The 12,515-nt window shown below is 26.0% G+C and overlaps 2 protein-coding genes across 3 annotated transcripts; both read right to left on the bottom strand.

Annotated features, from left to right (window-relative positions):
• Positions 1 to 583: 583 nt before the first annotated feature.
• LOC145842660 (uncharacterized) lies at positions 584 to 7,519 on the bottom strand. Of its 2 annotated transcripts, none has more exons than XM_082950134.1 (4): positions 7,397 to 7,519; positions 5,489 to 5,582; positions 1,871 to 2,105; positions 584 to 1,205 (listed from the first exon to the last, which is right to left on the bottom strand). In XM_082950134.1, the coding sequence occupies exons 1-4, from the start codon at positions 7,488 to 7,490 to the stop codon at positions 1,116 to 1,118; spliced, it is 513 nt and encodes a 170-aa protein (XP_082806260.1). In that variant the 5' UTR covers positions 7,491 to 7,519; the 3' UTR covers positions 584 to 1,115. The 2 variants fall into 2 exon arrangements, with proteins under 2 accessions (XP_082806260.1, XP_082806259.1); XM_082950133.1 differs by having other exon boundaries at positions 5,489 to 5,585; positions 7,397 to 7,518.
• Positions 7,520 to 8,231: 712 nt separating this feature from the next.
• On the bottom strand, positions 8,232 to 12,202 carry LOC145842710 (uncharacterized). Its single transcript, XM_082950188.1, has 3 exons — positions 12,070 to 12,202; positions 10,416 to 10,527; positions 8,232 to 9,006 (listed from the first exon to the last, which is right to left on the bottom strand). The coding sequence occupies exons 1-3, from the start codon at positions 12,192 to 12,194 to the stop codon at positions 8,662 to 8,664; spliced, it is 582 nt and encodes a 193-aa protein (XP_082806314.1). The 5' UTR covers positions 12,195 to 12,202; the 3' UTR covers positions 8,232 to 8,661.
• Positions 12,203 to 12,515: the final 313 nt, after the last annotated feature.

The following is a 12,515-nucleotide window of genomic DNA, read 5'->3' as shown; positions in this document are numbered from 1 at the left end:
CTTTCCAGGTTTCCAGGTAAAGTGGCAACCCTGGTAATAATAAAGACTTAACACTTAATTTTAACTTATTTGACGGCAATGAAACAGATATGCACAAGCTTGTTAGTACTTTTGAGGCAAAAAAAATACAAATATAATTTTCATGTTAATTATTTAAACAAACCTTCAAATTTTCAAAACAGCTTTTTTAACATGTTTTGTTGGGAACGATTTCAAAAGTTCATCAGCTTAAATAAACTTGTTTCTTTTTTTTTTTGAAGTATTTAATAACTTTTTGAGTTGCTTTAACTCAGTAAACTTAGCTTAAATTTATGTAACCTAATTTTATATGTACTGTATATACTTAAAACAAAAAAAACACAAAAACAAATTAATTTTATAATTTATTAGTAATAAAGCAAGGTAGTATGTAATGTACAATTAAAATAAAAACTATCAATCTGATGTACTTATACTTTTTTAAAATTTAAAGATATTTTACTGAAACAAAAAAATAATAATTGTTCGAGAGTTTTTTGAGAAATATTTAAGTTATTATCATATTAAAGAAAGTCAATTAAACAAAAATAATTTTTCGACTCAAAATTTTACTTATAATCTCAATAAAAGGCCAGACTTAAGTTTAAAATATTTATTTCTTACTTTTTTTAAATGTACATACATTTTTTATAAGCACAACTTGACATTAGAGGTGGATGTTTTTTTTTAAAGTAATATAAAAAACGAATATAAATAGTCCAATAAAATATATAAAAACTAGACGGACAACTACTAACTACATCTAAACATCAAAATAAATATTTGTTTTACATTTTTATTAATACATTAAGTTCAGCAAAAATGGAACTATTTGTTTAACTTTTTTAATTTCTTTATTTCTAAAATTATACTTTGAAATTTTATAACATCAGTTCATAGACAAACCAAACATAGACTAAATAAAATTATTTATAACCTTTACTTTTATACTTTTAAATTTTTGGAAAACTTCAACTGAAACCTTAAACAAACAAATTTTCAGCACAATTCAAAAGAAACAACTTTTTTTCAACTCCAGGCGATTAAAAAAGTTTACAATCTCGTGGCGTGGTAGCGTTGGTTAGGTGGCGCCCTTCCTAGTAATGGTAGGGCCTTTTCCTCTTCTTCACCGGCGGCAGGTCTATGAAGGTGACCGTTACTCCGTTGTGGGTGATCTTCAGCTCCGACTGTTGTCATGGTTAATATCAGTTGGTTGTTAAGGTAATTGTTGTCATGGTAGTTAAGGTCAACATTTATTTCTAAAACTGAGAACTTGAGGTTGGTGTTTAGTGGAAACTGTGTAAAGGGATTGACTTAGGATACATAGATTAAACATTGTAGTTAATAAGTATAGGTTAACGAAAAAACTTTATCTTTATTGTCGGGCTTAAAACTGAGGAGTAACTTTTATTTATTAAAGTTAAGAATTAACTAATGCATTTTTTATTGGAAGTATTTTTTAAAACATTGATTTTAATAACAAAAACTAAACTAGAAATGGTTGTGAACAATACCTGTTTTTATTTTACCTTTGACTATGCTAACCCCTACTTTACTACTAAAGTACCGATCACCTTAACCAAATTCAAACACTAAATCAAGATGACAATTTCAAAATAAACATGTCATATTTAGACATAATAATACGGTTAAGACATATTAATACAATCAATATTGATCAAACGATTACCATTATCAATTGTTTCAAACAAAAACTTTTTAAATCAAAACATAAAAGTTCCATTAAAACATCAATTAATTTTTTGCTGAATTTTTTGTTGTCTAGATATTTTTGGCAGGAACAAAGCCTAAATTGAAGTTATTTAAATAACAAACAACAAAAATTCCTCACCGGTTTGAAAGGCGCGGGCTTTTCCTTCTTCCTCTCCACCTTCCTCTCCTTCCTGCTCTGCGGCGACTTCTCCTCCTTCTCTTCCGCCTTCCCGCCCGCAACCTCCTCACCCTGCTTCGTTTGTGCTCCCTGGCGGTCGTCTTCCTCCTCTTCTTCTTCCTTGAACGCGGTGATGGCCGCCTGCAGCTTGGCCGCCTCCTGCTGCTGGATCACCGTCTTGTTGATCTGCTGCTTCCTGAAATTAAATTGCTGATGTCAGCAAAAATATGTGGAGACTGCTGATGTCAGCAAAAATATGTGGAGATTGCTGATGTCAGCAAAAATGTATGGGTTCATGTTGGAGTAATGCTGATGTCAGCGAAAATGTATGGATTCATGTTTGAATAATGCTGATGAGAGCAAAAATTTATGGTTCATATTGAAATAATGCTGATGTCAGCAAAAAAGAAAAATCAACTTTGAAAAGATGGAAAGCACAAGTCTAGTACTGATGGTACGGGTTTAAGATACGATTTTCTGTTTATTGTTGACCATTGCTATTACAAGCAAGAAAAAATCACCTAAATGATTTTAATTGGTTTATATTAAAAATTATATCAAAATTGGTAAGCAACTTTAGAAAAATTATTATTCAAGTTTCTTTGCTGTTTACCAGATACCAAATACGCTTCATAACTATAACTTTCCAGTTCTAAAACATGCACTGAGTGATTTACTAAGACCCTATACAACAAATATAATTAAAATTCATGTATACTGTGTTATACAATTACTATCATACCCTCTAGCTCATCTAATATTAGAAAAAAGTATACATTTAATTGTTTTTAACCTTAACAAATTGAAATTTCATGCAAAAATGTTTTTAATTTTTAATTCCTATAACCGATGTTTAACTGTTGAAAGTTTGCAACAAAAAGTGCATAAAAAAAATTATATTTAATTGTGTTGAAAGAAATATTAAATTTAATTGTGTTTATATGAAATCAAACACAATTTCAATTACTTTTCAGTTTCTTTCTCCGAATTTTCAAATTCAACTTGAAGCGGTTTGAAAGATTCTCCTGTAGTTTTAGGTACTTCATTTTCCCTATTATTTGGATAAAAAACAAGAAAGAAAATTTATATTAAATTGTGTTTATAAAAAAAAACACAATTTCATTTACTTTTCAGTCTCTTTCTCCAAATTTTCAAATTCAACTTGATTTGCTTTGAAAAATTCTCCTGTAGTTTTAGGTACTTCATTCTCCCTATTATTTAAAAAAAAAACAAAAAAAAGAAAAATTATACTAAATTGTGTTTATAAAAAACAAACAAAAAAAACACAATTTCAAATACTTTTCAGTCTCTTTCTCCAAATTTTCAAATTCAACTTGAAGCTGCTTAAAAGGTTCTGCTGTAGTTTTAGGTACTTCTTTTTCTCTATTATTTGGAAAAAAACAAGAAAGAAAAATTATATTAAATTGTGTTTATAAAAAACAAACAAAAAAAACACAATTTCATTTACTTTTCAGTCTCTTTCTCCAAATTTTCAAATTCAACTTGAAGCTGTTTAAAAGGTTCTGCTGTAGTTTTAGGTACTTCTTTTTCTCTATTAATTGGAAAAAAACAAGAAAGAAAAATTATATTAAATTGTGTTTATTAAAAACAAACAAAAAAACACAATTTCATTTACTTTTCAGTCTCTTTCTCCAAATTTTCAAATTCAACTTGAAGCTGTTTAAAAGGTTCTCCTGTAGTTTTAGGTACTTCATTCTCCCTATTATTTGGAAAAAAAAAACAAGAAAGAAAAATTAATCTAATTGTGTTCACAAAGAAAACAAACACAATTTTAATTACTTTTCAGTTTTTTTCACTAAATTTTCAAATGCAACTTGAAGCGGTTTGGAAGATTCTCCTGTAGTTTTAGGTACTTCGTTTTCTCTATAATTTGGAGATAAAAACATTAAATGAAAAATTATATTTGATTGTTTATATAAAAAAAACAAACACAATTTAATTTACTTTTCAGTTTCTTTCTCCAAATTTTCGTATTCAACTTGAAGCTCTTTTAAAAAATCTCCTTTAGTTTTAATTATTTTCTTGTTTCTGTTAGTTTGAAAAAAAACAAAAAAAAAAATTGTCGTTTACAGGTTACACTGTTTAAAACAAAAATGATACACCTAATTGTGTTTTCAATACAAACAAACACAATTTCGATTACTCTTTTAATATTGTCTTCAACTTTTTGTCCTCTAGTCGAAAATCTTTGAAATATTCCGATGGTGTTCGTCTTTTATGAGTACCTCCTCTGTAGTTTGAAAAAAAAACAAGTGAGACACTGTTCTTTTACACTGTTTTTTGAACACTCCATTACAACTTGTGTGGAATCGAAAATTTCGCGTTTTATTTACTCTTGAACGGTTTGCTAGAGACTGAGGGAGATATTGAGGCTGTGCTGTTTTTGCACTTTATTTTGCTGTTCGGAGACAGCATGACAAAAAATTTTAACGTGACAAAAAGTACTTTTGAATCAAATTTGTGTTTATTCTCTTTATTTAATTCATTGAATAACGCTTTTTATTATTAAAATTTCTCGTAAAAATGGGTAAAAAACATATGGACAACTCTAAACAATTTAGGCGTTAACTTTAAAGTTTCATTTCATCTACAAAGTGCGTTTTGAATGGCACAATTGTTAGTTTGAATGTAAACTAATTTTATAACAACGACCACGGAGTAAATTTTGATGGACCCCACTTTGATCTTTACACGTCGGTCTTAATTGGTCGTAATTTTTAGAGCTATTATTTTTGGCCTCCATCCTCCCTATAGAAGTCTATGTATACACCCATTTTTACAATTCAAACTATCTTTTTATTAAAAAAAACTTTAAATCACTTTACTGAATCAAAATGGTATAAAAAAGCACATTTTAACTAAACTCGACTTTTTTTATATTATCAAGTTTTAACAACACTCAAACACTTACAAGACACATAGAACCTTCATTTAAAACAACCAAATTAAATAAAATAGTGAGTAAACCTGATTAATAATCAGTTTTATTTTAATTATAATTTAGAACTTAGCCTTTTTCTGATATTTTGCGTTGTTCTAATTTAGTTATGTAGGATGTTGGAGTTTAACATCATAGTAAAACGATGGAATATCAAAACAAAAAAATTATATATAGTTAAAATCCCTTTAAACAAAGTTGCTATTTTATTTTTTTTATTACAACTGTAAAACTCAAACATACAACAGTCGTAAAAACAATTGTTTTCACAAGAACTATTAGCTTTAAACAGAACTAACACCTACTACTATTGGCATACAAGGCATACGTTTATTTGAAAAAGTAGAACCACAAATAATTAATTTCTAATTATTTTATTAATAATGTTAGTATCTATTATAAAAAAAGCTTTGACCACAATTAATTCAAATTCTTTAAATTAATATTTTAATTCAATTAATATAGTGATTATATTATTACAATTAATATAATTCTTAATGATAACTCAATTACCTTATGATCTTTCCTTTCTTTGATCGCAGACACTAATGATTTCATTTGTTTTAAAATAAATTAATTTAAATTTAACCATTAACTTAATATATTTATTCAATTATTACCTGGTGCTAGTTCCTTTTCTCTGATCGCAAACACTGCATTTGAAATCTTCGGCCTTGTTGATGAAGGTGCACGACACGCAGCTCCAAGGCTCTCCTGCTGATAATTGTATTTTAAATAAAGTATTTTTATTTATATTTATTATGTATAATGTTTGCATATACATATTTATTTATTATGTATAATATTTGCATATACATATTTTTTTATATTTATTATGTATAATATTTGCATATACATATTTATTTATAATTATTATGTATAATATTTCCATATACACATTTATTTATATTTATTATGTATAATATTTGCATATACATATTTATTTATATTTATTATGTATAATATTTCCATATACATATTTATTTATATTTATTATGTATAAAATTTGCATATACATATTTATTTATATTTATTATGTATAATATTTGCATATACATATTTATTTATATTTATTATGTATAATATTTGTATATACATATTTATTTATATTTATTATGTATAATATTTGCATATACATATTTATTTATTTTTATTATGTATAATATTTGCATATACATATTTATTTATATTTATAATGTATAATATTTGCATATACATATTTATTTATTTTTATTATGTATAATATTTGCATATACATATTTATTTATATTTATAATGTATAATATTTGCATATACATATTTATTTATATTTATAATGTATAATATTTGCATATACATATTTATTTATATTTATTATGTATAATATTTGCATATACATATTTATTTATATTTAGCCTTGTTTACGTAAGTGCACATTTTACACTTCCAAGGCTCTTTTGCTGATACTTATTTTACTGTTTTTCGTTGTTTATTTTCACTAATGCTAATATAATTTATTCGTTAACAATTAGTACACAGCACCAATTTTCACCCGAAATCATTATTTTTAACATTAGAAATTGTTATTTATCTTTCAGCTCTTTTACCATACGCGCATAGCATTCAACTCTGATTTCTTTTGATTGTTGTCTCTTAGTTCAGTATAAACAAAATGATAAGACATGTTTTATTAAATTATTGTTTAAAATTTTCCTATCTGTAGTTTTCGTTGTTACTTTTCAATTACAGGGTTAATTATTTTTGAGTCAAATAGCCTGAGTGGCCTTAAACACTCATCGTTTTCAAACTTTTACAAAAATTAAAAGATAATGCAAATATTTATTTTTTTAACCAATTTAGTTAGAAAATATTGAGACTAAATCAACTAAAACTCAATCAAAATATGACAAAAAAATGGACTGATATTTTCAGAGGTCTTAAAACTATCCTGAGCTTTAAAAAAAATAAATATCCTGAGTTATTCTGTGTTGTATTGAGTCATTCTAGGGTATTAAAAAATATTAAAACTTTTAGAGTATTCTGAGTGTGTGGCAACCCTGCAATTATATAAAAAAAAATTATAACTAAGTTATTACATTTCAACAAGCTTAGTAAAAAATAGAAAAATATCTAAAATACTATAAAATAATCAATAACCTGCAAATTACAGTATATCAGTTTTTTTATTAACCAACTCTACAACAAGCGAATTGCATTATGTCAATTAACTATAAAATAGTATATAAAATAAATAACAATCTGCGACTAGCAGTGTTTCAATTATTTTCTCAAACTAAAATATCTTCAGAATAACAAACATTTCTTAAAAAATTAAATCAAAGATAATCTGCGACTTGAGGTATGTCATATTTTTATATTAAAACTATCTTTAAATAAGAAAAAAACATTTTACTCAACATAAGCTATATATAAACCAAGTTTAACCTGCAATTTGGACTGTTTCAGTTATTTTTCTATATCTTAATAATCATAGAAACATAGGCAACATTTGTTTTAATAAATATATATAAATAAATTCAAACAATAACCTGCAACTGGAGTTGTATCAGTTATTTTTCTCCTCCTTCTCTTGTTTGGAACTACAGGAGATGTTTCGCTACCGGTGGTCTCGGAATCAGACATTTTGATTTAAATTAAAAACTGAAATAACTGTGTTCGTTGAAAATATACACTGAAATTTCATAAAATAAAATTCAATTACAAAACTAGAAAATTTATCAATAAATGTTTTTGGTTTAAAAATTGAAATTTTTAACAAATTTAAGTTAAGAAACAACAAAGGATTTTTTTTTATATTAGTGTAAACATGAACACAATATATATAAAAACTCATTGGCTTAAACATGAAAGTTTTATTGGTCTAAGAAGGAAATTTTATTTTTTTTAAGCAATTTTAAGCTAAAAAACTTACCAGCATCAAACAAAATTGATTAAAAAAATTATTTAATGTCGATAAAAATCTATAATAAATAAATTTCCTAAAATAATTTCTACTAACAAGAAAAAATAGATCAATTTAGAATTATCCAACATTTGCACATTTAAACACGTGATAAATTTCCTAGAAATAACAAAAATATATTGACTAGTGATCTTAATTTTTCCAAATAAATGTCTATATAATTGCAAAATTTAACACCAATTAACACTTTTTTTAATATAACAGTTTAAGACAAAGAAAAATTTTCAAACCACATTAAATATTAACAGTTATAATCAATGGTTCAAGTTATAACCATATAAAATTATTATATTAATAAACAACTAATAAATTTAAGTAAAATAGATTTTAATGTTTAGGAAAATATTCATACAATTTTTTTTTCAATTTTATAAGAAAAACGTAATTTAGTACAAGAGGCATTGTTTCTCTTAAAGACTTAATAAGTGATAATCTAACATTTGGTACTATATAAAATAACAGCAAAATTGTATAACACAACCAGTTCTTAAAAATGTAGTAAGTAAATTGTTTTTGCCTACAAAATATGGGCAGATTTTTCAACTAAATAAGAGCACAAACAAAAAGCCCACAATTTTCTAAAACATTTTTCAAACCTATTTCCCAGATATTTTCAACTTTTTTTTATTAACAACCAGTACTTCAATCAACAATAAATTTGAGCAAAATTTTGCAAGTTTCAAATTTTTTTTCTTCAAAATTGATCCCTAGCGGCGCACACAGCCCACTTGTGTAGTTTGATATCCCGTTGCGACCCATTAACATTTTCAAAAACATTTAAAACAATCACCAGGTGAAAATATTTCAAACAGTTTTTAAAAAAATCCATATTTAATTCGGTTTTTCTTCAAACTTCACACCCAGCAACCTGCACAGCCCATTGATCTCCCTCATACCCAAATCAACTTTCTCCCTCTTCTTCAAACCATTCCTCAACCTCGAAACCCACGCCAACAACTCCTTCCCGTCGAAACCCTCCATGCAGCACTCCAAGCTGACTATGACGTCACAGCAGCCGTTCATTGCGGTTTCGTACGCGCCGTAGAGCCTGCTGTTCGACATCTCGTTTTCTGTTGTGTCGTTCCACTGTTTCACGGGTTCCTTCTTGCACTTTTTCAAAAAGTCCTTCAGCAGGTTCCTCATCTGCTTGTGAGCGAGCGTGAGTTGTTCCAGGATCTGAGGAAATATTTAACTTTGTATTTCGTGTTGATTTTTACAATACAGGTACTTGTAAAATACTTTTAGCTGATGTAATAAAGATATATTAGTGTCTGTCAATGTAAGTTGTACCAGGATCTGTACTTTTTTGTTGCTGTAAAAATTAAATGTATAGAACACTTTATTGTATTTACAAAACTTTTATTTTAGAGTTATCTTTAATTTTTCAATAGATATTTATCTGAACTAATTAGGCTCTGCTAAAAAAATAAATACTTAATCTTGTAAAATATTAGCTGCTCTAATTGTGTTATAGATAAAAATGTGCAAGTGTTTTTTTAACCTATGTACTTAAGTTGCAGTGGTAAGTTTGGGTTGTGCCAGGATTTTATTTGTATTTTAATTGTCTTAAAATTTTAGTGTGGACGTTGGGATATTATGCTAATTGCTTAAAACTAGAAATATAAAAATACTTCATTTTAAAGTTAAGGTTTATAATTACTAATTAAATTTTTCTAATAAATAAATTAATAGTTTAGAAAAACAGGTTTTAAAAAAATTTGAAATAGTCTAACAAGGCAAGCATCTTACAACAAAATCAAAAGTTTTGTTTTTAACAGCAAAGGTGTGTAATAAGTTATTTTCAGAACTTTTGTGATAATTTTTTTTATAATTTAATTTTAAGATTTTACTATTATATAAATTGGAGTTTTTTAATCTTCTCCTGATAAAAACTTCAAACAATTTAATAAAATCTTTAAAAAACTTATGCCTGAATTTATACACAAAATAACAAGATTTTCAACGAATACTAATACTATACTTTATACAGTTCACCCAGATACTTCATTTCAGTCTTAAAAACGTTCCTGCAATTTACAAACTCAAAATTACTTCTTTAACTTGGGTGATGTATCTAGCCTATGTTTACTATTTAATCATTTTCTTGTTACAGGGTTGCCTCTCGTTTTTCAAAAAATTTTCCAGGTTTTTCAAAATTCTTTAGTTTAAAGTTAAAATTAAGGTAAGTAACAGTGTTAAACAGTATAAAAAGATTAAAAAGATACTGTAAAGCTACTTAAAATGTGTTTTTTAATAAAAAGATTTTTGGTGCTGACAATTTCTTTTTATCTATATGATAAATTTTTTGAGTCAAACAAAAATTTTAGTACTGAACATGTTAAAATTCTTAAAAATTCCAGGTTTTTCGAGGTTTTCTGTTCAAAATTCCAGGTTTTTCCAGGTTTTTTTAAAAATTTCTTAAATTCCATGTTATTTTTGCCTAAATTGTCAAATTCCAGGTTTTTCCAGGATTCCAGGTAAAGTGGCAACCCTGTTGTTAAGAGAATGTTGCAAATAAATGAAAGTTGACTGCACATTTTTTGATACTGTTTTATAATTTAAGTAAACAGAAAACAAAAACTCACTTCTTTGGTCTGATTGATGTCTCTTGTCATTCTCCTCACTTGTTTTGAGTAGAGATCGGCTTTCCTGTCGTGCAGCAGTGGACACATGTTGCTCAGGTCACTTTTCCTGGTTCTGATAATTTTTAATAGTAATTTAAACACTTTGTTCACAAAAAAAGTTTACCTTAATTTTTCATTATCTTTTATAGGTTTATCTGTGAACAGATCTTACTCAGGTAACCAATTTTGGCTCAAACTTAATTTTAATGAAAATTAATTTAGTAAACATAGACAAAAATATAGACAAAAAACACTTTTAATCTATTTTCAATTATTTCAAAAACTAACGAAAACTTGATTATATATTTGAGCTATTTTATATACTTCCCCTAATTGCTAATGTAATAAAAACATTAAGTCAAAAAAATTATTTTCAACTTAATGTGGCAGACTTATAAAACAAGACAAAAATTTATAAAAATTTTATATTAAATATTTGAAAACCTAAAAATATAACTTTTAAAAATAAATTTTAAGCACTATATTTAATTTGAATAACTAATTAACAAAGTTATATACCATTTGCAACTTATTATTAATAGATTATTCATTTTGTTTTATATTTTATTACACAAAGCTTTTTTTCAAAACTATACAAGTTTCATTCTCAAGTAATAATATTTCATTTAAAATTTATCACTTGAAATTGAAACTTGTTGCAAAAGTTTGCAAATGGTATATAAATAAGTTCAAAAAACTATAATAGTAACTAACAAATAGTATTAAACAATATCAAAAACCTTTGAATAACAATTTACTATATAGGTTTGCCAAAGATTTTTTTTAGTTTTATAAATTTCTTCCTGGTTTTTTAACGACAAGTTATTTTGTTCATTTACAATATAAAATTAAACTCAAGGTAAAATATTCTCTTAAATAGTATAACAACATTGAAAAGATACTGTAAATCAAATTTAGATTTGCTTTTTAATGTTTTTCAATATTTTGTTTTAAATGTTAATTTTTTTGTATCTGATCAAAATTTCATTACTTGAAAAATTCTTTAAAATTCCAGGTTTGTTAATGTTTTTTTTTTTTTTAATGCCAGGTTTTTCCAGGTTTTTTTACCTAAGTTGTCAAACTCTAGGATTTTCCAGGATCCCTGGTTTTTTAGCAACCCACTATGTATTTACTTACTTTTACTATCTACAGGGTTGCCTCTAATTTTTTCAAAATTTTTTAGAGTTTTCCAAATTTCTTCCAAGTTTGGTAAAGTACTTTGGGACTATTTTAGTTTAAAGTTAAGTTTAAGGTAAGAAACTGTGTTAAATAGTTTAAAAACATTGAAAAGATACTGTAAAGCTACTTTAAATGTGATTTTTAATATAAAAAAATGTTTGATGATGACAAATTTTTTTTTATATGATAGATTTTTTCAGTCAAATTGAAATTTTACTACTGAACATGTAAAAATTCCAGGTTTTTTTAGTGATTTTTGTTCAAAATCTAAATCATCCAGGTTTTTTCTGTTAAAATTGTCAAAATCCAGGTTTTTCCTGGTAAAGTGGCAACCCTGCATCTAGTTAATAGCTACATTATTCTACTAAATATAATTTTTAAGCTACCACTTCACTGTACAAAATACATTTATTAGTAAATTTGTTGTAAAACTCACGCTTCGATTTGGTACGCCATGCTGGAGAGGGCGTTGAAGTTTTTTGAAAGGTCATCACAAATCAGGTTGAACCTGTTCACCAGCTTGTTGAAGTCCTTGATCAACTTGACTTTCTTCTCTTGCATTTTAATACTTTTTATAGTACTGAAAATATGTTTGGTGATTAGTAAATTAGCCCTGTAACGGTTAATAACTTCTGTCTGATTTAATAGAAAAAACAATTTTTAAAACCCTTAAGTAAATAACAAACTTTATTCAGACTTTTCTAGCAAAATAAAATGCTTTCTTTTCTATATTTTTAAACTTTATACTTAAAAGTATGTTTACTTGATATCAAATTTTTTTAAAACCTATACATGTAATTACACAAAACACTATTTTAAAATCACAAAGTAGGTGACAACATTTATTTAGTCTTAGTAAGTATTTATTTGTTTTATATTTTT

The sequence above is a fragment of the Thalia democratica genome, chromosome 8 (assembly GCF_965202585.1).
Source record: "Thalia democratica chromosome 8, ktThaDemo2.hap1.1, whole genome shotgun sequence".
Classification (NCBI taxonomy): domain Eukaryota; kingdom Metazoa; phylum Chordata; class Thaliacea; order Salpida; family Salpidae; genus Thalia; species Thalia democratica.
The sequence above is the reverse complement of the archived record's forward strand: the minus strand, read 5'-3'. Positions and strand labels throughout refer to the sequence as shown.